This window comes from Bacillus rossius, chromosome 1 (genome assembly GCF_032445375.1).
Source record: "Bacillus rossius redtenbacheri isolate Brsri chromosome 1, Brsri_v3, whole genome shotgun sequence".
Classification (NCBI taxonomy): domain Eukaryota; kingdom Metazoa; phylum Arthropoda; class Insecta; order Phasmatodea; family Bacillidae; genus Bacillus; species Bacillus rossius.
In genome coordinates, this window is record NC_086330.1 from 148,363,437 (window position 1) to 148,391,260 (window position 27,824).

The window sequence follows — 27,824 nt, forward strand, 5'->3', positions numbered from 1 at the left end:
TCAGCAAAAGGTTTTAAAGTGTTTAGAATTTTTATAATAAATTATAACGATATACCTACTAAAAAGGCTTTTTTTTGTCTTTCAATCCTTGTTATTTTTAGGCCCTGAAGTAATGACTGGTTACATAAAAATAATTAAGACAAACGTTTTAAACAATATTTAAAATGTTTAAAATAAATACAATCTGATTCGATAGTGAAAATGATTCAGAAGATTTTTTTAAATTCAACTCCTGATTTTTTCAACCGACTGCAGTAATAATTCGTCTTATCTAAAATTATTACAGACCAAAGTTTTGGATAATTTGTATAAGATTGACATTGAATTATTTATATTTTCCATTTTACCTTATAACGGAAATAAGATTTTTTTTCCTGTTTATTTTACCCTTAGCGGTAATACATTCTTCTATTTCTGACTAAGATTCATGTAATATTTATAAGGTTTACAAACAATATGAACGGACTTAATAATGCAGTTAATATTTTTTCCCCTTCTACCCCTGTTATTTTCTACCCCTTGCAGTAAAGGTTCGTCGTATGAAAAATTATTTCGGGCCTAAGTTGTAGGTAATCTTTAAAGATTTCACAATAAATAAGAATGGATTTAATAGGGTACTTTGTACGGAAATTATGAATTTATTTTATTTCGACACCTGACATTTTCAACCCCACGCAGGAATTGTTTTGTCTAATCAAAATTTGTTTCAGACTAAATTATTATATAAAAATTATAAATTTAAAAATAATTTGAACGGATTTGATGGTGTGCTTACCAAGGAGTTATGAAATTTCTTGTCCTTGAATCCTTGTTCCACCCATTACAACAATAGTTATTTTGTATCAAAAATTGTTTTAGACAAATGTTTTAGATAACATTTAAAGGCTTACAAACAATTTAACGGATTGAACATAATACTGCATAAGAGAGTTATTTTTTTGCCTTCAAACCCTGTTATTTTCCACCCCTTGCGGTAATGGTTCAAAGTATAAAAAATTTTAGATAACATTTTTTAATTTTTCAATAAATAAGAAAACGTTTAATAGTAAACTCAATACCAAAATTATGACATTTTTTATTTATGTCTTCACCTGAATTTCCAACCCTTTACAGCAATGGTTGGTATTATCAAAAATTCTTCCAGACAAAATTTTAGATATAAATTATAAGAGTTACAAACAATTTGAACGGATTCGATGGTGTGCTTCATAAGGAAGATATGACATTTTTCTTCGTCCTTAAAACCTTGTTTTTCCATCCTTTGCCGTTATGGTTGATTGTATGAAAAGATTATTTAGACAAATGTTTTTGGTATGACTCGTATGGATGTGGTATTTTTCATTTAATGGGAGTTTTAGTGATTTTTTTTAATCTTACCCATTTCATTCAACCTTTGGTTGAATTATGCCCATTAATAAACTCGACCGATATTTTCAATTGCCATATTCTACGTATTAGGTTAGAAGTGAATTGTGCAAAATTAAGGCAGTTATCGTGTCCATAAATATTATATATATATAGATATATTAATATATAAACGGTAACGGCTACAGTAGGTAGTCTTTCTTCGAAATCTATCTAAATGTTTCTTCAGCGTCACAGCAGAAGTATCTAAGTCATGACTAGCGGTTAATTTTTCTCTGCACCTGCTACCACCAATCTTAGGATTGGGCATGAGATTATCATTTATTACGAAGTATACCTTTATTTTGGCAATATATTCCATTACTAGACGCGACTCCGTTTCAGTTTTATTGCACACATAATAAGTCCGAATTCGACCACAAAATTCGACTGCTGATTCATCCCGAAAAAAAAAAGAGTCAAACGTATAAACGATTATCAAAATGTTTAGAAAGTAAAATTATTACTCCAAATATTCTTTCAAATTAATATAATGTTATAAGCAACAGATTTTGCGGTGGATCTAGGTATTTGTTGTATCAAACATCAGTGTTCAATCCTAAATATTTTATCCAAAGTTTTTAAAAAACCAGCTGTTCAGTTTCAACATTAAACATGTTTTTTTTTGCAAATAGTGTAGACAATAAATGGTTAATAAGTTTTCATATCTGCATCTCGGAGGAATAAGACACTATGTCCGCTTTTGGGCAAAATGCTCTTTAAACCATAAACTTGAACACTGTTTGATGTTCTTTCTAGTGGCGTAAAAACAGGTCAAAAATTCACATGTAGTTGAGTAAATAAATGAGGTAATATCTAAAATTCTTTTTAAAATGCTCCCAGTAAGAGTGTGGTTGATGTGACGACCGAGATGCACCTGCGAGCGAAGGCGGAGGCGCTGCAGCGACTGTCGCCTCGCCGTCAGCTCCGCCGTGCTCTGCCCGCAGCTGCCGTCGACGGCAACTTCACCGACGAGGCCGCCAGCAGCCACGAGGACGTCCTGACTGACCCGGAGGGCGCGCGTACCCGCTGGGACTCCTTCGAGACAAGTGAGTCGCCGCCTCGCCCACGCGGCCGTATTCTGCTGCCGGGTCCTCTGTTGCAACAAATAATATTAAATAAACTATGTCATTTATGAAACCTACAAGTGTGTTCATTGCAAATACATTAAATAATAATTTTTATTTTTCTTAAAAAATGCTTATGTTGTGATGAAGTTCAGATCAATAAAATATATAAGAGAATTGTAAACAAAAAATTTAGAGTGAGTCTTTCAGTACTCGCCAATAATGTGTAAACATTTAACCTCGGTAAAGAGCAAATTAATGTGTTTTCATGTTGTGCATGTTGCAAATAAACTTATAATACGAAACTGCCAAACGATATTCAACTTTTAATTCTATAAAATATTGCCGAGCATGATAATTTTACTAATAAATAAACTATTAGCTTTTCAATTACTAAAATTCCTGTACAGGAATTGCACTCATACTTTCAGCACCCTCCGCTATAATCCGCTGCCTGAATCATAAACGTTGCTTTCCCCCTCACACGCATTTAGCAGCACGAAAACAGACGGAAATTATAAACTATTATAAACGGCTCCTATAACAGCGAAGAAGACTTGAAAAAATCCTAAATCTCTGCTTTGGACCTGCTTTTCAACAAGGAGTTTTATTAAAATACTGTCCATCTTGTTAAAATTCACCAAACAATTATTACTATAAAGTGCGGGCACACTCTCCCGCCGCCACTCAGCGAGACAGTCGCACCGCAGGCAGCGGCGCCAGTGCACGGCCGTGGTCACATGACGCCACACAGACCGCGTGACCGGGCGGCGCGAGGGAAGCAGCAGCCCCGTGTGGCGTCATGTGACCACGCCGCGGCGCTCCCGCTCAGCCTCGCTCAGGCGAGCGCCAACTGCCAGGGGGCGCAACTGAGCAGGCGGAATCTGGCCAGTAAAACAAACTGCGCGGTTGAGAAATACCAACATCAAAAATTAAGTTTTTAATAAAAATAAAATGTAGAAGTTTCTTAAATATAATGAATAAAAACAAAAATGTCCAGAAATAATGAAAATTGTGTATTAAAGGGGTGACTTTTTGAGTATAATTTCTAACTATTATTCTTTGAAAAATATTTTGACAATATTGAATTATCTTCGTAGCAATGAAATAAAAATGGCTGCGATGTTAAAATGTGCATACGTGTGCACGTGTGCATTTTTTTTAAATTTAAACTGGATTTATGATTTTCAACACTCATAATTTGCGACTGTGCAGTTTTTCAGTTTTGAAACAAAAGATAAAACACTTTAACATACTGTTTTGGTTGTTCCGTATTGGAAAAATGATATTCTAAAACATTTTTAGAGAATATTCCCAGCAACAAAGGACCACAAAAAAATCAAGGTAGTCAACATTGTCTTTGAAAAGATAACGGCTGATTTGCACTGATTTGCAAAGAAAGTAAGAGCGTTAGATATAGCATTGAATTGCGACTCTTTATCTACCTTGCTTTGTGATTCGGTACGACATATTCCGGCTCAGAACCGTGTGTTGACGTATGTGACGATCTAATTGCAGGATTTGATTTAAGTTAATTTTGTAATTCGTCTCCACGAAACGGCATAAATGCGGGTTCATAAATACGCTCAGTAAAATAAAATATAAATTATGGGTTGGTAGGAATCGGCACGACTACCGTTATGTTTTTTTTTTTTTTTTTCGTAAATTCGATTCATTTTCCGAAGTGAGATGTGATGTTCCGATTCCTCTGGGTTGTCCACGGCCGTTGATTCTATACTCGATGTGTCATCGCTGGTCGAGCAGACGGCTCCGGGCCGCCTGGGCGAGTGCGGGCTTCTTCCTGGGCTTCTTTCTGCATCGGGAAGTCTAGGTGGCCGGTTATAAATGGGTGTCACTCATTGCTTCTTCGATTTCTTCATTTTTGGTTAGGACATTATTCCTTCCTGCTCGCGTAAAAAAATATTGTGTATGAAAAATTGAAGTATTTTGTTTATGAAACGTAGAGTACGCTCTAATGTAAATAATAAAAGTTGTTTGGACCATATCGACGGTGTACTTGCGTTGCTAGCTCGCTTGCGACTGGACACTAGCCGCGCAGTGACGTCATTGCGTGGTACGCGGGGGGAGCTTGCCGTCACAGCGGGCTTTGCGATGGTGTGGTTTTTATAAGCCCTGAGTGTATAGTTTGGCCGTAGTGGGTGTTTAAACTATCCTATATTCGTGTCGCCAAGATACTGTCATGAGCCCTGTGTGAAACATAAGATTTTCAACGAATTCACGTCAAAACAGATAAGCCAAATATAATCTTTGATTAACCGTTAACTTAACCTGAAAAAAATACCGCGACACCAAAATATCGCTTTATATTTGAACATGCGGTTTTTACAAGCGTGACGAACAAAAAATTAAAATTTTCTTTGAAAGATTTTGGGATAACATGGAAAACCGAAATCAGAATAGCCAGACCATAATTCAAACCCGAATCTTGCGGAAAACGAGACAGGTAACTTACCACACGGCAACATTATTTTTCAATTTTAATTGATTTTTCAATTGAAATTAATTTGTTAATTTAGCCATTCCTATTGACTTTCCAACATATTTAGTGACGCATTAAACAATACAAATTCACACCTATGTCTTACCCAGTACTCAAAACCCAGAACACCTCGCCCCGAAAGCCAACGCGCTCAGTCTGAGAAAGTCCGTGTGAAAAACGACCGTAAACAATACGGGAAACGTTTCGACGTCTGCTTAACAGATTAGCAGAATAACAGTTTTGGTGAAAGCAGTCGAGAGTTGAAATGGTGACAGCGGAATTCGGTATCCTCCGATAACGGGCAAGCATTCCTTTTTTAAGGAATTCGAGTACTACGCGAATTTAATTGTAATATTTTTTTTTCAATGAACAATAAAGTCGTTTATTAATATATTAAACAATATTTCTTCGGAATATTTAATTTTATTAAAAAATATTGCTGATTAGTGTTTGTCCGGGGCTATTACACTCATGCCAAATGCAAGTGCCAGAAACGAGATGTCCCGTGATGCATCGGTGCTTGTGCTCGGAACCAGTGACGGCCCCGCGGGGCGACCAGGGCTACGTGGAGGCGGTGGTCGGCGTGCTGACGGCGGTGTCGCTGCTGCTGCTGCTGGTGTTCGTGGTGATCCTGGTGGTGAGCCGGCGCCAGAAGCTGCACGGCTCGCCCACCTTCCTGCGCACCATGAACATGAAGGTGAGCCCGCCCCGCCGACCCGTACCGGGCGCCCGTCAGCACATGCCGACACCTGCCGGTGCCCATCACGTCCGCACACGTCAACATCCACCAGCTCACATTAGCGCCACCAACACCTTCCACACTTTTTTTGAATCCATATATATATATATATATATATATATATATATATATATATATATATATTTATATTTATATTTATAAATTAATGTTGCTTTGTTTGTCCCTTATGCGTTCCTCAAACATTCGTCCGATTGCGATGAAACTTTGGTGAGGTGGTGTGAGCATGTCCGCGAAGGATTCTGTATTAGTAGTACAACCATTTTTACTAAAGGTGGCGCGCGAGTCGTTTAATATAGTTTAGCGGCATTTCGTGTGTTTTCTGTGTATGAGGGCCCAATTTTACCATTCCCAAATACAGAATTACAAAAATCATCAGTGGTTTAGTGGACGTGCTGTATTGCAGCCAAAAAACACGATTTCAATGCCATCAAGTTCAGCATTCAGAACGAAATACCAGGTGAGGCGCAACGATTAAGTCCATTTATTTTGTAATGAACCTAAATGAATTTGTCAATTAATCAACTTAATTTCTTGAATTAACCTTATTTGTCACGCATGCCGACGCACGTTTGAACATTGAAAATTGGCGTGCCTATCATTCTTCTCCGAAACATGAATACATCACGACAACGTACCAGACTTTCAGTGAAAATGATAATGAACAATATCATTAAAGCTACAATTTTAAACAGAAAATTTAAAGGAGAATATATAGTGTTGCCACGCATCTCAATGATTCAAACAGAACTGCCATTAGAATTCAAACGTTTGCAGTTTCCGTTGTGACTCGCATTTACAATGACCATCGACAAAGCACAGATCCAATCGCTACAAGTGTGTGGACGAAATTAGGAAAGTTCATGGACAGCTGTACGTGGCCTGCTCACACGTCGGGAAACCTTCTGCTTTATTATTATTTTTATATTATTATTATTATTACTATTATTAGAATTAATACACAAACACTTTCTTGGAATCGCATTGCAACGCATTTTGGGTATTCGCTAGTTTATTATTAATGGGCCCTGTTGAAAGTTTGCTAAGTTTAAGTTTCGATTTTAATATAAAGCTATAGTAATTTTTATTTTGCAAGCAAGATGACAGCAGATATATTAGAGATCTTGAAAAGAGCTTGGAAAAGATAAAGTAGGAGGTCTTGGTAGCAAACGTAGTTTACAAACAAGATTTAACGTAACATTAAATTAAGTGTACATATTAGTAAACAATAAACGTCTATTTTTTTCCAACTAAATAAAATATACAAATTGTTATGTCCTCGCGAGCATAAATAGAAAATATTTTTTTTTTAACTCAGATAGAACTGTTATAAACAATCAATTCAATTATTATGCATACTTAATGGTTAATCCTCACTATTTATTTTCCATTTTCATGCAAATATTCATTATTTTACGGTTCAACTTAACGTTTTAACTTAATTAGGTTATAATGCTTCTAAGGCTTGCGTTGCGAAGAGATGACAATTTTGTACACGCAAAAAGCCTTATTGTGTAATTTGTGTTACATTATTTTATGTGAAAGTATACCGTAAATTATTTCAAAACTAACTTAAAGTTATTATTTGGATCATGTGTGTTACTGAAATTTGTCTTCAAACAAAATAAAAACAAAATATTGAAAATAAAATTTTTAGAATTGCTGTAAAAAAAACTGTTTTCCTTCGTTACAAAAGCAACGAAAATAACTTAATCTAACGGTGAAAATGTTACGGCATACTACAGAGAACACTATTAGAGAGAGAAATATTACACAAACATGTATTATATGGTCAACACAATTACTCAAAAACTTTCAAGTTTACTTGTCCATTTTGTTGATCTACATATGTCTATGATTGTTTCCCAAATCAACTGCTAAGTTAAAAGATAAACAAAAATGCAGTAATTGCGTAATAATATCGTGTCAGTGTTAAGAAGACTGCAGGTCGCCGCTCTACCTTCTGTCTATGGAGCAGAGCGTCTGAATTGTGATTTGTAGGACTCGGGTTTAGCGGCTCGGCTCCTCCAAAGCGGATTGTCTCAGGCAAATGGTCACATATGTCTGATGTGAATTAAAATCCCTTGCAACAAGTGAGGCTAACAAAGAGACGGTGTGGATGGAAATAAAAGAACTTGCTACGATGGCTTCTCATGGGGAGCACATTTCCTTATTAGTACTCCCCATGTGGAGGTCGTTCGGGGGGTCTCTCCGGGATCGTAGAATTTTGCCCAAAGAAATTGTTAGTATTTTTAAAATAAATTGTATATATTTAATTTAACTCTGTTACAATTAAAACTCAATCATATAAGTAGTATGTAATAGGGGCTCCGGGCGCAGGTGCTCGCAGGAGGAGCCAGAGGAGCCGACCGCCATATTGGATTGTGACGTCACGGCGGCCATCTTGGATGGATGTGACCTTGACCTTTGACCTTGACCTTGAATTTGTCCTTCAAAACTTGTCAAAATTCGCCAAAATTTTCCAAAATTTACTGTGGAGCATTTGGAGCTGTTGGAGCTGTTGGAGCATTTGGAGCATTAGGAGCGGTTGCAGCATATGGCATTTGGAGCTGTTGGAGCATTTGGAGCAGTTGGAGCATTTGGAGCCTTTGGAGCATTTGGAGCTGTTGGAGCATTTTGAGCTGTTGGAGCATTTGGATCATTTGGAGCATTTGGAGCTGTTGGAGCATTTGGAGCATTTGGAGCTGTTGGAGCTGTTGGAGCATTAGGAGCATTTGAAGCTGTTTTAGCATTTGGGCATTTGGAGCTGTTGGAGCATTTGGAGCTGTTATAGCTGTTGGAGCTAAGAAGTAGATGTTGCACGTCTATGCAGTGCTAAATGTTTATAAGATTGCTGGCTTTCGCAAGTGATCCTGTAGTAGGATAGAAATTATGTAATAAATATTATGTTTGTAGAAGAACTTGCGGTGTTTTTATTTTCTCAAACCTGCCACTTTAGTGATACTTTTTTAAAATTAATGTTGTTTTGTATCGGCCAAGGATCGAACCAAGGACCTTAGTCGATCTAATTAATCAGTATATAGATTACAAATTTATTTAATGAATTTTCAACAGGGTTTATTGAAATTATTATTTTTAACATACAATTAAACATTATTGCATCGATCAGGTATCGAACCTAGAACAGGAGTCGATCGAATCAATATGTAAATTATGATTGATTTATTTAATGAATTTTGGAATTTTTCTCGAATTTCTAGCTAAATAATTACAGGATTCCAATATGGCGGCCAAATGACAAGATAGCGGATGTCACAGTAATAATAAATTATTACTGCACTCTAGCGGGTACGAATTAAACTATCGTGGCGTCAGCGCACTCTAGCCGACGAAACAATGATGATGGCTTCCAGTATACGAAGTCAAGATGGTGGACATTACGTCATACTAGGTGACGATATATACTTTGGCATAAGTGGTGGGGGTCAGTCTGCCTGCAGCCACCGTGAGGAAAGGACCTGTCGCCATTTTTTTCTGTCCTCGCCGGGCTCGAACCAAGGACTCCGAGCTCCGTGTCGTAAAAGTAAATCTTTTAAATCTTTTTATTAAAATTTTATTAATTTATTTTTTTATTAAATTTTTAAATTTTTTTCATTGAAATAGGATAATAAATAAAAAAGTAAACGATGGCGGGTGTAACGATAATTGCAACGGTGACGTCATTACCCAAGATGACGTCAGAGGCTTATCGGAGGCTATCGACATGGATGCTTAACCCTCTATATGGACATTTCTAGCCGCTGGGATTTTTAAGGACTAAAAACGGGAAATTTTCCCTCGAAACGGGAATTTTTCCCTCGAAAAAAGAAATTTTTAATTTATCAAAATTTTTGAGATTCTTGGACGGGATTTTTTTTCCAAAAGAATGGAAATTTTGACGATTTTTGAGGATTTTTGGGTAAATTTTGGAAAATTTTGGCGAATATTGACAAGATTTGAAGGACAAATTCAAGGTCAAGGTCAAAGGTCAAGGTCACGTCCATCCAAGATGGCCGCCATGACGTTACAATCCAATATGGCGGTCGGCTCCTCTGGCTCCTCCTGCGAGCGCCTGCGCCCGGAGCCCCTATTACATACTACTCATATGAAACAACTTAATGAAATACATGAAAACACGCACAGTTAAGTCTATGTGTCCAGTTTTTTCTAGCTTAATCAAATGATATGTTTTTAAATATCTACCAACATTTCCTTATTAAAATTTTTGAACATAATTTCTGAAATGAAATAAATCATAGCTTATCAGGTAATCAGTTAAATATTATGGTATAATAGTATAAACAAGTACTGTTGTGAAATGGTCCTCAGACATACCGTGACGGTCCTTACGGGCTACGAGCTAGCGAACTGGTACGTTACCTTGTCACCAACTCACATTTCCACTGTCCAATAGACAAGCCTACGATTTGTTGACCCCTCAACAGACCTAACCTAATCTATCTCCAAAAAAAATCTGAAAAGTTTAAACGCAAATTATTCAGGCGTCGAACTGGGAATCAGTGAATGGAAAGTTCTCCATTAAAATATGGCAGTCGTAAGATCTACCCAGTGCTGTTTCATGGACAAAAAAAACGGGTGTTTTCTATACGGCTTAAACCCTCTCGTCTATAGTGTGGCTTTATGCCCGCCGCGTGCCTGAAACACACGAGCGCCCCCGGGTGCCTTCCTTCGAGGCCCTCGGCGGTCTTCTGCCAGCGAGGGGGCGGGTCTCCTCGGAGTGCTACTGTGTCCACCAGCCACTCACTCCGCCTGGTCTTCATCGCCACTCACCATGCCTAACGACCACCTCTGTCGACGGCGTGGGAAAGTCTAAGAAACATATTCAAGGGATTAGAGATTATGTAGTAAATGAAGAAATAATTTAAAAAAAATGGTTGTCTGTAAAGTCGGTTAACGGACGAAAGTTTAACGTGACAACGTCATAACAAAACATTGATGAAATGATTGCATACTTTTATGAATAAAATTGAATCATTTTCATTGAATTATCACTATTTTGTATGGATACAAAGGAGGAGTGAAATGAAATCTACAATTTAATTGATAAATTTACTTTTATTTGCACTCATTTATTCAAATATGTTTATTACTTTAACGAAGAGATTATTTTAACTATAACTTTTATACATGTTTGCTATTTAACTTCTTCCAATCTGTGTTATTCTGTTAAGGATAGGACGATGATAGGAAAAGTAGGAAACGAATGGGAGTGTTTAAAGTTTAATGTGCCTCGAAAAAGTCAAATCGATGGCTGTTCCAATCGAGTGGAAGAGAGATAGATGCGGCGCAAGCGTACAATGAGCGTAACGGGACACAGCGTAACGGGACAATGCGCATAACGGGACACTGAGTCATCCTTTTTCGTGCGTGCAGCCGGCGTTCATCGATTTATTAGACGTTGTCACGTCAAATAGTAATGCAGACAGCTCTGAAGTTTGCTAGGTCTGTATTCGTGTGTGATCGTGTCCGGCTGCGTGGTGGTCGCAGGACCTGCTGATGACGCTGTCGCCGCTGAACAGCTCTGGCGTGGTGCCGGTGAGCGGGCAGCCCACGCCGACCAGCCAGGACCCGTGCAGCAAGACGCCGTCTCTGGTGTTCCACTCGGCGCCGCCGGGCCGCGACGAGGCCAGCCTCGCCTCGCTGTGCAGCGGCGCCGGCAGCCAAGGTAACACTCCTCCAGTTATTTCAACTACGCCAAGCATACTTTCAAGAATGGGTGCGTGGAAGTTACGCGCTTCAGAAGTGAAATTTCACAGCTAAGAGGGATAGGAAGCAACTATGTGAAACACGCGTAAACATTCTGTTACGATTTAATAATAATTTGTTGGGGGGGGGGGATCTGCTGGGTTCGTAAGGGATAGCCCAATTAAGTTTTATTACATTGTTTTATTGATTACCAATATTTACGTCATTAATAAATAATCTTACTTAAAAATGCCTAATTATCAATTACTTGCACTTAAAAAAGATTGTCCTAGAGTCGCTCAGTGTCTGTTAAGTTCCACAACTCACGGCACTTACCGTCGTGGGCTCACGCGGCACCTGTCACTGAACTACTCGCCGAACTCCGTCGCCGAACTCTCGCCGCACCCGTGGCACTTTCGCCTAAAAACTGTCGCGAGACTCTCGCAGCCCTAAGAACTTACGCACCCAAAAAAAAAAACTCGCAGAGGCTGGCATCCCAGACAAAATAGTCTCTGGCGCCCTTCTAGAACTCACGAGTGCAGCTGGGACCAGTCGCGTCATCCCGCGCCGACACGACGCCCGAAGCGTCGAGAATAGCGGTGCTCCTCGCGTGACTTCAAGCGGCGGCCCACGGAATTCCCAAGGCCACCCAGCGATAGATAACGGCACCTTGGCAGGACGATGTGCGGGGAACAGTGGGTGGAGGCGATAGCGACAACCCTTGTAATCCGCGTGACATACCTTTCGTCAGTGGTGGCCACGTGATACGCGCAGGGCTGCCAGCCAGCTCCGAACCTGGCATCGCGGTCTGGTCTCTCGCGTGTGTAACAATACTTTGGAAATAAACTTTTATATGTATGGTCATGTTCATGTCTTTAATGGAATCATAGAATTAATAAATAGGTTTATAATAGCCTATTGAAAATTGCTATTAAATTTTCAAAATGTTAATACTAATACCGGATCCAACCTCGGAGTCGAGAGTTTAGAGTTGCGAAAGTATGCAAACATTTACAAAAGTATGCTTACAAATGTAATAAGAAATGTATTCGAAATCGTGTGCCGCTGCTGTCATTTGTAACCGGCTGTGAAAATGTTTCAATTCAAAAGCCTTTCTTTAAAACTCCGCACACTCGAGCAATATTTGTTACATACGTTAACTCCGTTACCTACTAACTTCCGTTACCCTGTGATTAAAATATTACTGTAAAAATTTTTCACTTTAAAAGACTAAAGAGTCTTGCATACGCTCTGTTGCTGATCATAAATCTTAAGCTGTTTTTCTAACGCAAACAATAAAGGCATTTTACCCTCGCCTATCATCACCGTCACAGTGTCCGGAGAACTAAAGGAAATCTCGCTACCCAAATAACGTGCCGAACATACGGAGTTAGAAGAATGTTCAGCATATTCAGTTTCATTGAGCACTCACGTCCATTCCCCAACACCTTAACTCACCGAGAATATATTTTTACCCCTTTATCTAACCTTCACCAATCCACATTACCAACGTGGTAGAAACAAATTTATTCGCTTCTCGCTCAAAAATGTCCCTGTCCACCGTACTTAAATAGGCCTACCTTACAAACAGGTTCTAAAGGCCAATTATAAATTTGACTTAAAAACCGTTGGCTTTCCTGTCAAAAGCCACTAACTACTTCTTGGCTTCTGGGTTGAAGGGTACGTCCGTGGAAAATCATGGTGTACTCGACATTTCGTCATTCCTTGCAGCCATCTTCAGTTCACTTTTCGCTTTCCACTTTCATCTGACCAACGGAAGCCTGTCTAGTCAAACTCACTTTTATAGTCTTGAAGTTCAAGCTAGTTTAAACTTAAATTAGATCTTAATTATCTCACTCAGAATTCTGGGATGAAACCACCACATTCATTACGAAATAAAAATTGTATTTACATCGAAAACACTGAATAACTAACAGAATATAAGCTATAAACGCATTGGCTGAGAAATGGCACATTTTTCCTAACTTGCCACTGTGTTTTGTCAGTCTACCATTATCTATGATTGTATAGCTTACTGTGGTAGGACACTTGCGACTAAGGTTGTGTAACATACGTAACTTGATGTCGACCATAGACGTTTTTACAAGTCGGAGAAATCTCGTCATGTCAGTATTAAAGATGTAGTTTCTAAAATATAGACCTCTACCTCTATACATAGAGTTCGAAATGTGGGTCTCAATATCGACGAGATACATTTGACTTATAGATATTAATATTTTAGTCACCATATTTTTTTAAACAGTAATTTCATTTTTGTGCTCGATATTTTTCTATCGACTTGTCGCTCTCCGCAAATCGAGAAAATCCTGAAGTAACGTCGATTCATAGACATGCTGCACGACCCTACTGACGACGGAAGTCTAAGGTTCACACTAGTTCATTCCGTCGCACTAACTGTTCCGAAGTTCACCGAATTTCACGGCTCGTTCGTGCAAATTCGGTTGCAGTTACAGTTCAAATTGGTAACTCCTAAACAACTATTAAAATAATTTTATAGTATTTTAATGTAGCCAACCTAACCAACTGTCCACTCTTATAACTATTTTTAATGTAGCTAACCTAAGCTTACCAACCATTTACAATTTAATGGTATTTCAAATGTAGGTAACTTAACCTCCCGCTCACAATATCAAAAGTGTTTTTTAATGTTGCTAACCGAACCAACCATTTTCATGATATCACAAAATGTAATAATATTTACACCTAACCTAAAAAAACCGTTAAAATTGGTAAAACACTAACAATTTTGAATTTTGTTTAGAAAGTGGCTTTTCATCTGAATTACGAAAAATTTAACCATTTATCATATAACTTCTAACCAAATACAGCACATACCCTACAATTGGTTGTCTAAAATTTAATTTCTCGACGAGTTGATTTTAGGTAAATACAGAGAAAATACCCAAGGAAAAAAAAAAAACAGAATATTCTCGAACGCAGCTTCCGTATAGACTGGTGTGAAGCTGACGACTTGTCCGCCCGCGGTTGCAGTGTTCGCGGTGGAGGAGGCGGAGGCGGCGGAGGCGGTGGCTGGCGGCGGCACCGCCCCCGAGGCTTGGCAGCCCCGCGGCCTCCGGGCGTCGGAGACGTGCGCGCAGCTGCGCTCCCTGGGCCGCGACAGGAGCCAGCTGCAGCTGCAGGCCGCGCGCTGCGCCACCGAGCCGTCCAGGAAGCGGCGCTTCCACACGTCGCCCCGCGAGAAGCAGGCGGTGAGCGGGTCGGGTGATTATTAACAGAGGCGTACTCTGAAGGAAGATGGGGGAGGGAGGGTGTATATCCCACCCTCAAATCCTTAAAAAAACATTATATCACTCTCATTAAAAATATAGAAAGAATTCAAAAGCAAACAATGGGATTAGTGGTTCAACCCCCCCCCCCCAGAAATAAAATTATGTGTATGTTACGAGTCATAAAATCCTCCAGAAACAACCTGCCCCACAGGCATACTGGGCCTCTGATTTTACGACAAAACTAACTGCAAACTCAAATAGCCTATATAAAAGAAGGTATCTTCCCATGTCTCAGAAAGGCTCCACCCCCAACTACCTTCTTCGTTTTGGTCTACCAAATAGAGCGCATACCATTTTGGTGGATAACCCTAAACATTAACAGTAACTTTGTTTTCAGACATTTTGGTCTTGCTTGCCCGAGTAAAATCCTTGACGGATAGCTTCATATACACTAAGGGTAACTTTTGTTCAACCATCCTTAGTCCTGACTCAGTCTTGGCGGGTATTTCCGTGCATTCACGATGACTTGGTTTTAAACTATCTTGGTCCCAACTCAGTAAAGTGTAAAGTTCGTGCCAAAGTGTTGGCGGATATCCCCACAAACTAGCAATAATATATCTGTAACCTCCTTGGTCCTGTCCCATTTGGATGAAGTGTTCGGGCCAAAGTCCAAGCGGATAGTCCCATGCTCTCGCTATGACTTTGTTTACAAACCCCCTCGATTCCGTTATAGTCGAGCGTGGGCAATGTCCGTGCCAAAGTCACGTGCGGTGGCGTGGCAGGAGCAGGGTTCCTGAGAGCGTCGCACCCTCTGGTTGCAGGCGCCCCCGCTGGTCACCAGGTGGAACCTCGTGCCCAGCGAGCAGCACGCGCACAAGTGCCGCGAGGCCGACCTGGCGATGGTGCCCCGCCAGTGCCTGCACGTCACCGAGAAGATCGGCTCCTGCCACCTCGGCGAGGTAACCCACGCCCTGAAGAGCTTTAATGTCGAGGGTGGTTCATCAACTTTTCCTTTCTTGCTATCTTTATCTGCTATCTTCATTTGCTCTACTTGTATTGCCTTAACCACAGATTAACCGAATGGTTAAAGGGGAATGAGGGCAGTGATACTCATCCTCTCACTGTAGCTCCTCCTGAAACACATCCAGGTCATAACGAAATGGCGTATCCATTTCCCCACGGCTCTAGGGAGCCAGTGTTGGTGAGCGATCTAGGTCACACCAGGGAGCAGTTGCCATCAAAATCAGCATGTTAAAAATTTTTTTTTTGCAATTGTAGCTGAGCTACATGTATTTCCTTAAAAAAAATTTTATCTCGTTTTTTATTATGTGTTATGGATGCCACCCATCAGCTGCTGGCAATGATCTATCAAACATTTTCTGCAGCAACTCATGTTTTCTCATAAACTTAAACATTGTATTCTTTATTTTTAACATCTCTTCCCAGTTATATTTACTTTGTATTACAATTATAATAACTTAATTTCATACGTTTTGAAGCCCTTTCGTCCGCTGCGAGCAAGGAAAGATCCCGTCCCAGACATTCTGTGGATGTTCAAATTAAAATAAACAACAGCAGAAAAATTACAGCATTTATCGGCGTGCACGATGGCACCACCCACCGTTGAAGTGTCGGGCAACAAACACAATAAATAAAGTTTAAAACCAAAGTTAAACCAGACCTCAAGGAATGAGCTTTTGAAATATGTAAGATTTCGAAAATCCCCAAATTCATCTAATTTATTTGTACGGTAACCGTGCACAATACATAATACCAAGAGGAAGTAAAGCGCGCTCAACAGCCAATATATCTAAACAAATAATATATTTTATAAAAAAAATAATAAAGTAAATATCTATACAAATAAATAAATTTTATACAGTTCCACTAAAAATTGTGAATAACTTACACGCTGCGAAGCTTATAATATACCAATTAAAAGTTTATACTCTCGTAGAAGCGTAGCTGGGGAGAGGTTTAAATATAATGAAGTTTACCAATAAAAGTTCCAATGTTCCAGTTTCGTGAAACGTCCATGAAAACTGTAATGACTGCTAAAACGTCGAATGCTATTCCCGCTAGTCCATCCAGGTCAAAAAGGGCATAACGTAGGCTGGCGTATCTACCAAAATGTTCAACTCGCTTCACAGTTAAAGTGACCAACAAAGTTCTGAGCAAAATAAAGTTAAAACGTAGGCTGACGGCAATTACACACTTAATATGAAGTGTAGCGTTAATGGAAACTCACGCTGAACTCACGCTGTTACCCCAAATGAAGACCCGAACCACAAATCAAATAAGGAAAAAAATTCAGTCTCTTCATTCTCAGAATTTTACCAACTTTTTTTTTTGTTTAACCAACAAAGGCTTGCTCCATATTCGGGCCACACTTCCCGGCCTTAAACAGTGTTTCGGGGACAACGCTGCACCTTAGTTTTTGCTGTTGGTCGTGCTGGTGCCCGGTGCCGCAACTCAGGTCCTCGGCGCTGGGCACGGCCGGTCGCCGCGATGCCTCCGTGCTGCCACCATCAGCACTCCCCGACGAACTCCCCGTGCCTTCAGCAGTCCGCCGCGCATCCACGCATCGCGCGGCGCTGCCGTCGCATTACGTCACCTCGGTTGCCTCTTCCGGCCAGCGCTCTCCCCAGCGACCATAAACAAGTAGCAAAACTTTAACACTAAATCGTAATACCAATTAATATAAACCAAATAAAGAATTAAAACCAATAATGGATATGAAAATTAAATAAGAATGACAATTGAATAATTTAAACAGGAGATTTTACAAAAATTTAAATTATAAATAAGCCTAAGTAGCCGCACCGCCACAATCACCCCGGAAAAACAAAAAAAAACTAAGATCAATGGCAATCATCCTGAGAAAAAAGTATTTAGTTTAAAACATTTAGATACAAAGTTTAATTTTACAGCAATCAACTCATCTAAAACCAGAACATGATCACAGGAAAATACTCAAAAACACTATAAGAATCACAAGATAGAACAAAAGACAGAAACATGGGCTTTCACAAATAAGTTAACTAACTGCATGTAAACAAAGTAGGTCAGTCCAAAGAAATACTAAGGGATACAAACTTGCCGCTAATACTGAAAACACTTAAGTATCCTAAATAAAAGGCAGCTAAATTAGACACTTTATATTCTCCTTACATATGGTTTCAAATAGCTAATGTTTGCTTTGCATACTCTTCTAACATTATCTCCTTCCTGCAGCAGCACCGTTACTGGACCCAAAAACTTAAGTATAGTATAATGTCCCCAAAACCTTTTTCTAGTTTAGCTGATTTGAAAGTAGCTTTATTACTTTGAGCAAACTCTCGACATAGAACTTCATCTCCTATCACATATGGATTGGTTTCTGTATTTACATAAGTTCCTTAAATGTATTTATTATTTCCTCATAATTTTTTTTATTTTGTACATGTTATAAATACAGTGTAAGGTCTTAAATCCAGCACACTGAGGTCAATAGCCAAGCCAGAATATCAATTTGCCGAATTATCAAACGTCAATGTAGTTTTTGCCGAAATACCAAATATCAAAATATGAAATATAACCTGCTAGGAAACAGTAAACACTGAACTGAAATGAAAACCTACAGTAGCGATAAACTCTGAACGAACTAAAACCCCTGGCAGTGCAGTAATGCGACCTGGCCGCCGAGGTCAACAGCGGAATCCACCCGAGAGTATCTGACCGTAAGCAGCTTGTTTGGTGGCGAATAATAGAATGTCGGATTTAAGACCTATAACTATAGAAACTTGACAGATTTGCGGTTTCAATGACCTCTAAGATAGACTCCAAGATCCTCTAAATACTTGGAGAAGATACACTTGCTCATTGGCTAATTACGGTTATCTGGGATGATTGTGATTCAATGCTTGTTTGTTGAAGGTTTCTGATTGGCTCAGGGTCCTCCAGATAAACGAGGTCCACTCAATGCAACAGTGCCACAGAGCATCTGCATGAGGAGGTGGTGCGGTGCCGGCAGGTAGTGCTGTGCGACGCGCGGCGGCTGGAGGGCGTCGTGGCCGAGTGCGGCCGCACGGTGGCCGCGAGGATCCACCGCGACCCCTCCGCCGACGACGGCGCCCTGCTGCGCGAGGCTCGCTTCCTCGCCGGCCTCAGGGACCCCAACGTGGCGCGCGTGCTGGGGCTGTGCGCGGACGAGCGGCCGCCGTGGACCGTGACCGAGTACTGCGACATGGGTGACCTGGCGCACTTCCTGCAGTACACCGTGCACCGCGAGACCACCATCCTGCCTCCTTCCAGCAGCGTGCAAGCGCTCAGGTCAGGTCCCGCTTCTTATCCTTCCATCATAGTCATGGTTCCGACACTGAAGACACTTACCGCATTTCTCCTGCCAAGACTAGGCGCTATATCTGTCCTCTGGCTACATTCATGAAGCTCTTTCCCTCCATTTCATTTCCCTCCAAGCACACCTCCCCATCACATCATCGTCAAGAAACACATCCCTGGTCATAGTGCTGAAGATACTTTACACAACTCTCCTAACATACCACGAAACTATATTAGTGTCCTCGCAATAGTCATGAAACTCTTCCTCGCTCAAAATACGAACGTTGCAATGAAATGCCTCCAAAGATATTCTGTCAATCTCTCTAAACATGCCACCAAAACCACACCCATCTTCTCATCCTGTTATGGAACTGGTCCTCGTAAAAAAATCGTCATACCTCTCAAAACATGAACCGACACATAAGTATCCCGTCCTTTAATCACAGTCACAGAACACGTAATAGGCCCTTACACATAAAACACTTCGGAAATGCCTCAACATTTCACGACACTCCATCTGCCCTCTCACCTACAGTTGTCAAGCTTGGCTTCGCACTAAAGACCAACTACATATTTTTCCAAATTTGCGATGAAATGCCTCCCTTCTTTCCACCACAGTCACAGAACACATCACTAAACACTGCCACGACACTCCATCTATCATCTTAATACAATCATGTTACTCGTACTTGTATGGTATAGACACTTCATATCGGTCACATTTCTCCCACCCTCTAATATTAGTCGTGTAATTTGCCCTAGCAATAAAGATGATCTTTGAAAGTCTTCCTGCACATAGCAACAATCCTCCCATCTTCACACTACAGTCACAGAACAGTCCTCAGATGGAATACTAACTTCGTATATTGCTGCATGAATACACCTGCCTTCCTACCCAAGTCATACTACTCTTCCTTACATGGAACGCTGTCTTAATATGTTTCTAAACACGCGACAAAATTGTTTGATTTTATACTACCTATTTAAATTTATTTCCAAAACACCTATATATTTTTTTAATTACCAAAAAACTTGGTTAGTGATTAAATTAAAGTATGTATTTCTGACTGTGTTTACTTTTATCAGAATGATTTGAGAATGTCAGTACTTTTACATTAGGAGACTAAGGTTTAATTTTCACATGTGGCTTGTATTTTAACATTTACTTACCATTACGTTGCAGCATCGGATGCCTCACTTATATGACAGTGCAAATCGCTTCAGCAATGAAATATCTGGAATCGAAACATGTGGTCCATAAAGATTTGGCAGCAAGGTAAGTTCACGGGTAATTTATATTAATAAATTCCAATATATATAAATCACTCATCAATATCATTACTTATTTATCAAATAAAGGATCAGTAAAACTCATTGTGAAATTAATTTAAATGGCAGTTTTTCATTGCCTAACATGAAACACAAACCATAAATAAAGTTCAAAAACTATAGGTCAACCAAATTGATTAAAAACCAAAGACAAAAACAATAAATGACAGATATTTAGATTGAAAGGAAACTCCAGTCAAATAGCAATCGAACACAAGAGACTGGGATGTTTTTTGTAGGAGGGTACATCTTTCAATCCCCGTAAAGTTGTGAAATATTGTTTGTTTGGTGTTTATTTTGCATCATATTTTTTGTTTATTTTTGATGTGTCATATATGTTTTAAACAAGTTACGTTTCTGTTTGCTATTTCTGTTTTTATTTATTTGCCCAAAGTATTCTGATTAACATTACCCCCTTTTTTTTGGTCGTCAATATCCGTCGTTCGTTTTTGGTTATTTGATAATGAATTATTTTCCTAATCTATATTGACTGTGAACGTAGCTGTATTTTGTGATTTGGTTTTCTTCTCTGCCATTTTCTCAATTGCTATTCGAATGATATGGTGCCCGTTGAATTCCTACGACAGTAGTATATGATAGCCGGTCCGGAAACAGGATGCAGGTTGTGGATTGTGATTGTCGGTCAGCCATCTTGGATTGTGACGTCACGGCGGCAAAAATTCCTCAAAATTCCTCAAAATTTACTCAAAATGACTCAAAATTTCCCGTTTTAAGAAAAAAATTTCCCGTTTTCGAGGGAAAAATTCCCGTTTCGAGGGAAAATTTCCCGTTTTAGTCCTTAAAAATCCCAAGGGCTAGAAATGTCCTGATAAAGGCTTAAGCATCCTTAACTCAAGCCTCAGTTAAGCCTCTATCAGGATGTGACCTTGACCTTTGACCTTGACCCCGACGGCCATCTTGGATCCACCATCTTGGATGACGTCATTTCGTTTTCTCGAACATTCCGGCATTGTGTTATCCGCCATTTTGAATTATGATGTCACCGTTGCAATTTCCGTTACGGCCGCCATCTTTAAATTTATTATCCGATTTTAATGAAAAAAATTTTAAAATTATAAAAAAAATTAAATAATAATATTTTTAATAAAAAATATTTTAAAAAACATTTACGACACGGAGCTCGGAGTCCTCGGTTCGAACCCGACGAGTGCAAAAAAATTAAAAATGGTGACCGATCCTTCCCTCACAGTGGACGCAGGCATACTGACTCCCACCACTTTTTTTTTCAAAGCATATATATCGTCAGGTAGTATGATGTCATGTCCGCCATCTTGTCTTCGATGCTGGAAGCCATCATCATTGTATCGTCGGCTAGAGTGCGCTGACGCCATGTTAGTTTAATTCTTATCCGCTAGAGTGCAGTTATCATTTATTATTGCTGTGACACCCGCCATCTTGAAAGTTGACCGCCATCTTGGAAATCCGTTATTATTTAGCTAGAGATCCGGGAAAAAGTTCAGAAATCATTAAATAAATTTCCGATCAATATACTGATTAATTAGATCGACTAAGGTCCTTGGTTCGATCTAGGATGATGCAAAAAAACTTAAATATAACATCAATTTAACATAATAGTAACAGGTTCGAGGAATTAAACACTGCAAGTTCTTTTACAAACTTAACATTTATTACATAATTTCTATTCTACTACAGGATCATTTGCGAAAGCCAGCAATCTTATAATCATTTAGTTCCGCAGCGGTGTGAAATGACTAATTCTTAGCTCCAATCGGTTTATACTAGAAAGAGTCCAGCCAGAACCTTTACAGACATAGTCCACCTCTTCTTGAAAGAGTTTCTGGATACCGTTTTTAACAGTTTGCTTCACATCGTTAGAACTGTAAATTACTGCAGCCGATGTCTTGAATGCACACTTCTTCACTTTGTCATCGAACGGATATGGCTTTCCATATATACAGTCCAACCACAAGTTATATTTCAAAGGTCCGTTTGTTGCTACATCATCAGTAAGCTGATTGATTATGTCCTCTCTGATATCATCAAGAAAATTACAAATGTCTTTCGACTCACCTAACGTATTTAAATAATAATAGTCCTTCAATGTTCCACGAAATGCAGACTGCGCCAAGTAGAAGCCATTATCGTTCACTTGTAATGCTCCGAACACAGTCTTAGGTTTATTTTCCTGTTCAGACGTCATACCAATCGGTTGCTGCACATCGGTTTTCTTGCTTGTACGCTCACGAGCCTTCAACCTAAACCGAGGAGTCGAAATTTCTGCAGGTAGTTCAGCAGTAGGCACACGGACTTCACCTTTACAGTTTTTCGCATGTCGTCGCAAATTATCAATTCGAGTAAACCATTCATGACACTCATCACATCGAAACTTCATGCGAGATGGATTCTTCGTGCATTTGCTCCGCTCATGTCTTCGTGCATCATGGGAAAATGCGAATGACGTATCACAGTAGCTGCAAGGATACCGTGGTGATGAAGACGATCCTTTCAGACCCGATCCAGATACAGGCGTTACAACAGTAGTACCATTTCCAGGCATTCTCTTATGCACATCGATGCATCGTTGTTGCGACGAAACCTTTACTTTCTGCCGAACAGCAGGACCTTTGCATGCCTTCATGTGCGTTTTCATATTATCTTTTCTGGCAAACTGCTTATGACATTTCTCACAAACAAACATTTTACGATATAGGTTCTTGGCACATTCGCTCCTCTCGTGTCGCCGAGCATTGCTGCTGTTTGAGAAAATCTTGTCGCAATAACAGCACCGATGTTCGCTAGTTGTCAAATCAGCATCCATTGAAGTCTCCATCGAGGTCGTATCGTCGATCGTCGTGGTTTCCTGCACATCCAGCTCAGTAGTCATTAAGCTATCTTCTGCTGGTGGTATCACATCTGTTGAAATCTCCTCCAGTGTTGACATCGACGTTGTCAACGGAATCTGCTCCTTCTCCGTCGTAGCTGTCGTCAAGGTTCCCGTAGACGATGGTACAACCTCCATCGAGTTCGTCGTTAAAGTCGGTAAAGATGCCATCGAGTTCGCAAGAACAGGTAATTACGTGATTAATGCACCAGAAGAAACAAACTAGGTGATCCTTACACCGACGACATCAGTAACAAACTGAGCGTCCTGTTGTCTAGGACTCGCTTATATACATGCACCGTATGGAATAAAACGCCAGTCAAATCAAGAACCATTTACAATAATACTAGAGTCAAAACAACATTCAAATAGAAGGACCATCAACGAAAAGGCAGCACATTTGGAAGCACCGACAACGAAACGGCAGCACATTTGGAAGCACCGACAACGAAAAGACAGCACATTTGGAAGCACCGACAACGAAAAGGCAGCACATTTGGAAGCACCGAAAACGAAACGGCAGCACATTTGGAAGCATCGACAACGAAATGGCAGCACATTTGGAAGCACCGACAACGAAAAGGCAGCACATTTGGAAGAACCGACAACGAAACGGCAGCACATTTGGAAGCACCGACAACGAAAAGGCAGCACATTTGGAAGCACCGACAACGAAACGGCAGCACATTTGGAAGCACCGACAACGAAACGGCAGCACATTTGGAAGCACCGACAACGAAAAGGCAGCACATTTGGAAGCACCGACAACGAAACGGCAGCACATTTGGAAGCACCGGAAACGAAAAGGCAGCACATTTGGAAGCACCGACAACGAAAAGGCAGCGCATTTGGAAGCACCGACAACGAAAAGGCAGCACCATCATCAAAAAGGCCGCACATTTGTCATTGGCTCCAATATTCATTGGCTCCATTATTCATTGATTCCATCAGTCTATTGATTCCATCAGTCTAGTGACTCCATCTGTCATTGGCTCCTACAGTCATTGGCTCCTACAGTCATTGGCTCCAACAACTGTCTTTTGTCTCACCAACTCCAAATATATATATTTGGCTAGAATTCTACGAGTCTAAGAGACTATGAGACCACATGGCTACGAGTCTAAAATGATCTAGCTGGTTACGAGTTATACATGGCTTGCGAGGCTACAGAGCTACGAAGTTTCTAGTACACAGGTTTACATGACTGCGAGGATACAGGACTACAAGTCTGCAAGAGTACTTGACTACGAAGGTACTCGTCTACATGACTCCAGTTACCGCATCTGTCTTCGACGGAATTTTCTCTTTTGCTCCAACTGCTCCATCAGCATTATGTTATAAGATTACAAGGCCTCTTGCTTACGTAGCTTCAAGTCTACAAGCCTCCAATGCATCATGACTGCGAGACTACGATCAATGAGGTTACGAGTCTACGCGATTGCGAGTCTTCTAGGTTACGTGATCGCGAGGCTATAGGACTACGAAGCTTCTAGAACGCATGGTTACGAGACTGCGAGGCTACAATTCTACGAGGTCCCAAGACATCCAGGCTACGCGACTACGAGCCATGAGGTTACGAGACTACGTGACTACGAATCTTCAAGTTTACGAGACTGCGAGGCTACAGAGCTACGAAGCCTCTAGTACACAGGTTTACGTGACTGCGAGGATACAGGACTACCAGTCTGCATGAGTACTTGACTACGAAGCTACTCGTCTACAAGGCTACAATTACAGCATCTGTTTTCGTCAGAATTTTCTCTTTTGCTCCAACTGCACCACCAGCATTATGTTATAAGATTACAAGGCCGCTTGCTTACGTAGCTTCAAGTCTACGAGGATACTTGGATACGTAGCTTCAATTCTACGAGGTCCTAAGACTTCATGACTACGCGACTTCGAGCCATAAGGTTACGAGATTACGTGACTACGAATCTTCATGTTTACGAGACTGCGAGGCTACAGAGCTACGAAGCCTCTAGAAAACGAGTTTACGTGACTGCGTGGATACAGGAATACAAGTCTGCATGAGTTCTTGACTACGAAGCTACTCGTCTACAAGGCTCCAATTGACACATCTGTCTTCGATGGAATTTTCTCTTTTGCTACATCTACACCATCAGCATTATGTTATAAGATTACAAAGCTACTTGCTTACGTAGCTTCAAGTCTACGAGGCTCCAATACATCATGACTACGAGACTACGAGCCATGAGGTTACGAGACTATGCGATTGCAAGTCTTCAAGGTTACGTCATCGCGAGGCTATAGGACTACGAAGCTTCCAGAACGCATGGTTACGAGAATGCATGACTAATTGGCCGCATGGCTACGAAACTTTATGTCTCTAACTGACTATAATAGCACTATTCAGAGGTGAGAGTTAATTTATTTCATGCAAAGGTACTTGCTGCAAGCAGTTCCACTTTTCAACATCAGATGACGACACGTTTTGCTTGCAGGTAAAATAATATTTATTTATTTTATGCGGGATGCGGGTTGTTCACTATCGATCGCATAAGAAGAATGGCATCGATAGTCTTCAAGGAGAAGGAAGTTCGTCCTTCCTGCTAGTGCTTCTCAGATTTCTCACGGTCCGCCATCTTGGATTGCGACGTCACGGCTGCCATCTTAGATGGGTGTGACTTTGACCTTTGACCGAAACCGCAGGAATGATCGCAAGCACACGGATTAACCATCAAAATATATATAAGAATTATCAGGAGCACACAGAGAAAACCATCATAATATTGGCAAGAATAATCAGGAGCACACGGAGAAAAACGACACATGTTTTCTTTGATATCATAAAATTACAGAAAAAAAATATTTAAATATAAAAAAAATAAATAAAAAAATTAAAAATAAAAACAAAAAATACATAAAATTCTGGCTTGTACTAGAACTCTATCTTTGCTCAGCAATGATAAGTTTACAAGCTAGCAGACTTGAAGCTACGTAAGCAAGAGGCCTTGTAATCTTATAACATAATGCTGATGGAGCAGTTGGAGCAAAAGAGAAAATTCCGTCGAAGACAGATGCGGTAACTGGAGTCATGTAGACGAGTACCTTCGTAGTCAAGTACTCTTGCAGACTTGTAGTCCTGTATCCTCGCAGTCATGTAAACCTGTGTACTAGAAACTTCGTAGCTCTGTAGCCTCGCAAGCCATGTATAACTCGTAACCAGCTAGATCATTTTAGACTCGTAGCCATGTGGTCTCATAGTCTCTTAGACTCGTAGAATTCTAGCCAAATATATATATTTGGAGTTGGTGAGACAAAAGACAGTTGTTGGAGCCAATGACTGTAGGAGCCAATGACTGTAGGAGCCAATGACAGATGGAGTCACTAGACTGATGGAATCAATAGACTGATGGAATCAATGAATAATGGAGCCAATGAATATTGGAGCCAATGACAAATGTGCGGCCTTTTTGATGATGGTGCTGCCTTTTCGTTGTCGGTGCTTCCAAATGCGCTGCCTTTTCGTTGTCGGTGCTTCCAAATGTGCTGCCTTTTCGTTTCCGGTGCTTCCAAATGTGCTGCCGTTTCGTTGTCGGTGCTTCCAAATGTGCTGCCTTTTCGTTGTCGGTGCTTCCAAATGTGCTGCCGTTTCGTTGTCGGTGCTTCCAAATGTGCTGCCGTTTCGTTGTCGGTGCTTCCAAATGTGCTGCCTTTTCGTTGTCGGTGCTTCCAAATGTGCTGCCGTTTCGTTGTCGGTTCTTCCAAATGTGCTGCCTTTTCGTTGTCGGTGCTTCCAAATGTGCTGCCATTTCGTTGTCGGTGCTTCCAAATGTGCTGCCGTTTCGTTTTCGGTGCTTCCAAATGTGCTGCCTTTTCGTTGTCGGTGCTTCCAAATGTGCTGTCTTTTCGTTGTCGGTGCTTCCAAATGTGATGTCGTTTCGTTGTCGGTGCTTCCAAATGTGCTGCCGTTTCGTTGTCGGTGCTTCCAAATGTGCTGCCTTTTCGTTGATGGTCCTTCTATTTTAATGTTGTTTTGACTCTAGTATTATTGTAAATGGTTCTTGATTTGACTAGCGTTTTATTCCATACGGTGCATGTATATAAGCGAGTCCTAGACAACAGGACGCTCAGTTTGTTACTGACGTCGTCGGTGTAAGGATCACCTAGTTTGTTTCTTCTGGTGCATTAATCACGTAATTACCTGTTCTTGCGAACTCGATGGCATCTTTACCGACTTTAACGACGAACTCGATGGAGGTTGTACCATCGTCTACGGGAACCTTGACGACAGCTACGACGGAGAAGGAGCAGATTCCGTTGACAACGTCGATGTCAACACTGGAGGAGATTTCAACAGATGTGATACCACCAGCAGAAGATAGCTTAATGACTACTGAGCTGGATGTGCAGGAAACCACGACGATCGACGATACGACCTCGATGGAGACTTCAATGGATGCTGATTTGACAACTAGCGAACATCGGTGCTGTTATTGCGACAAGATTTTCTCAAACAGCAGCAATGCTCGGCGACACGAGAGGAGCGAATGTGCCAAGAACCTATATCGTAAAATGTTTGTTTGTGAGAAATGTCATAAGCAGTTTGCCAGAAAAGATAATATGAAAACGCACATGAAGGCATGCAAAGGTCCTGCTGTTCGGC

General features: G+C 40.5%; 1 protein-coding gene across 1 annotated transcript in view; it reads left to right on the forward strand.

The window, feature by feature from the left end:
• Positions 1–27,824, forward strand: part of LOC134537516 (discoidin domain-containing receptor 2-like) — a 228,358-nt gene that overhangs the window by 184,489 nt on the left and 16,045 nt on the right. Inside the window, exons 8-14 of the mRNA XM_063378070.1 lie at positions 2,352–2,453; positions 5,508–5,668; positions 11,237–11,414; positions 14,447–14,664; positions 15,507–15,644; positions 18,698–18,996; positions 20,189–20,281. Coding sequence (XP_063234140.1) covers positions 2,352–2,453; positions 5,508–5,668; positions 11,237–11,414; positions 14,447–14,664; positions 15,507–15,644; positions 18,698–18,996; positions 20,189–20,281 — 1,189 coding nt within the window. The remainder of the gene's footprint in view (positions 1–2,351; positions 2,454–5,507; positions 5,669–11,236; positions 11,415–14,446; positions 14,665–15,506; positions 15,645–18,697; positions 18,997–20,188; positions 20,282–27,824) is intronic.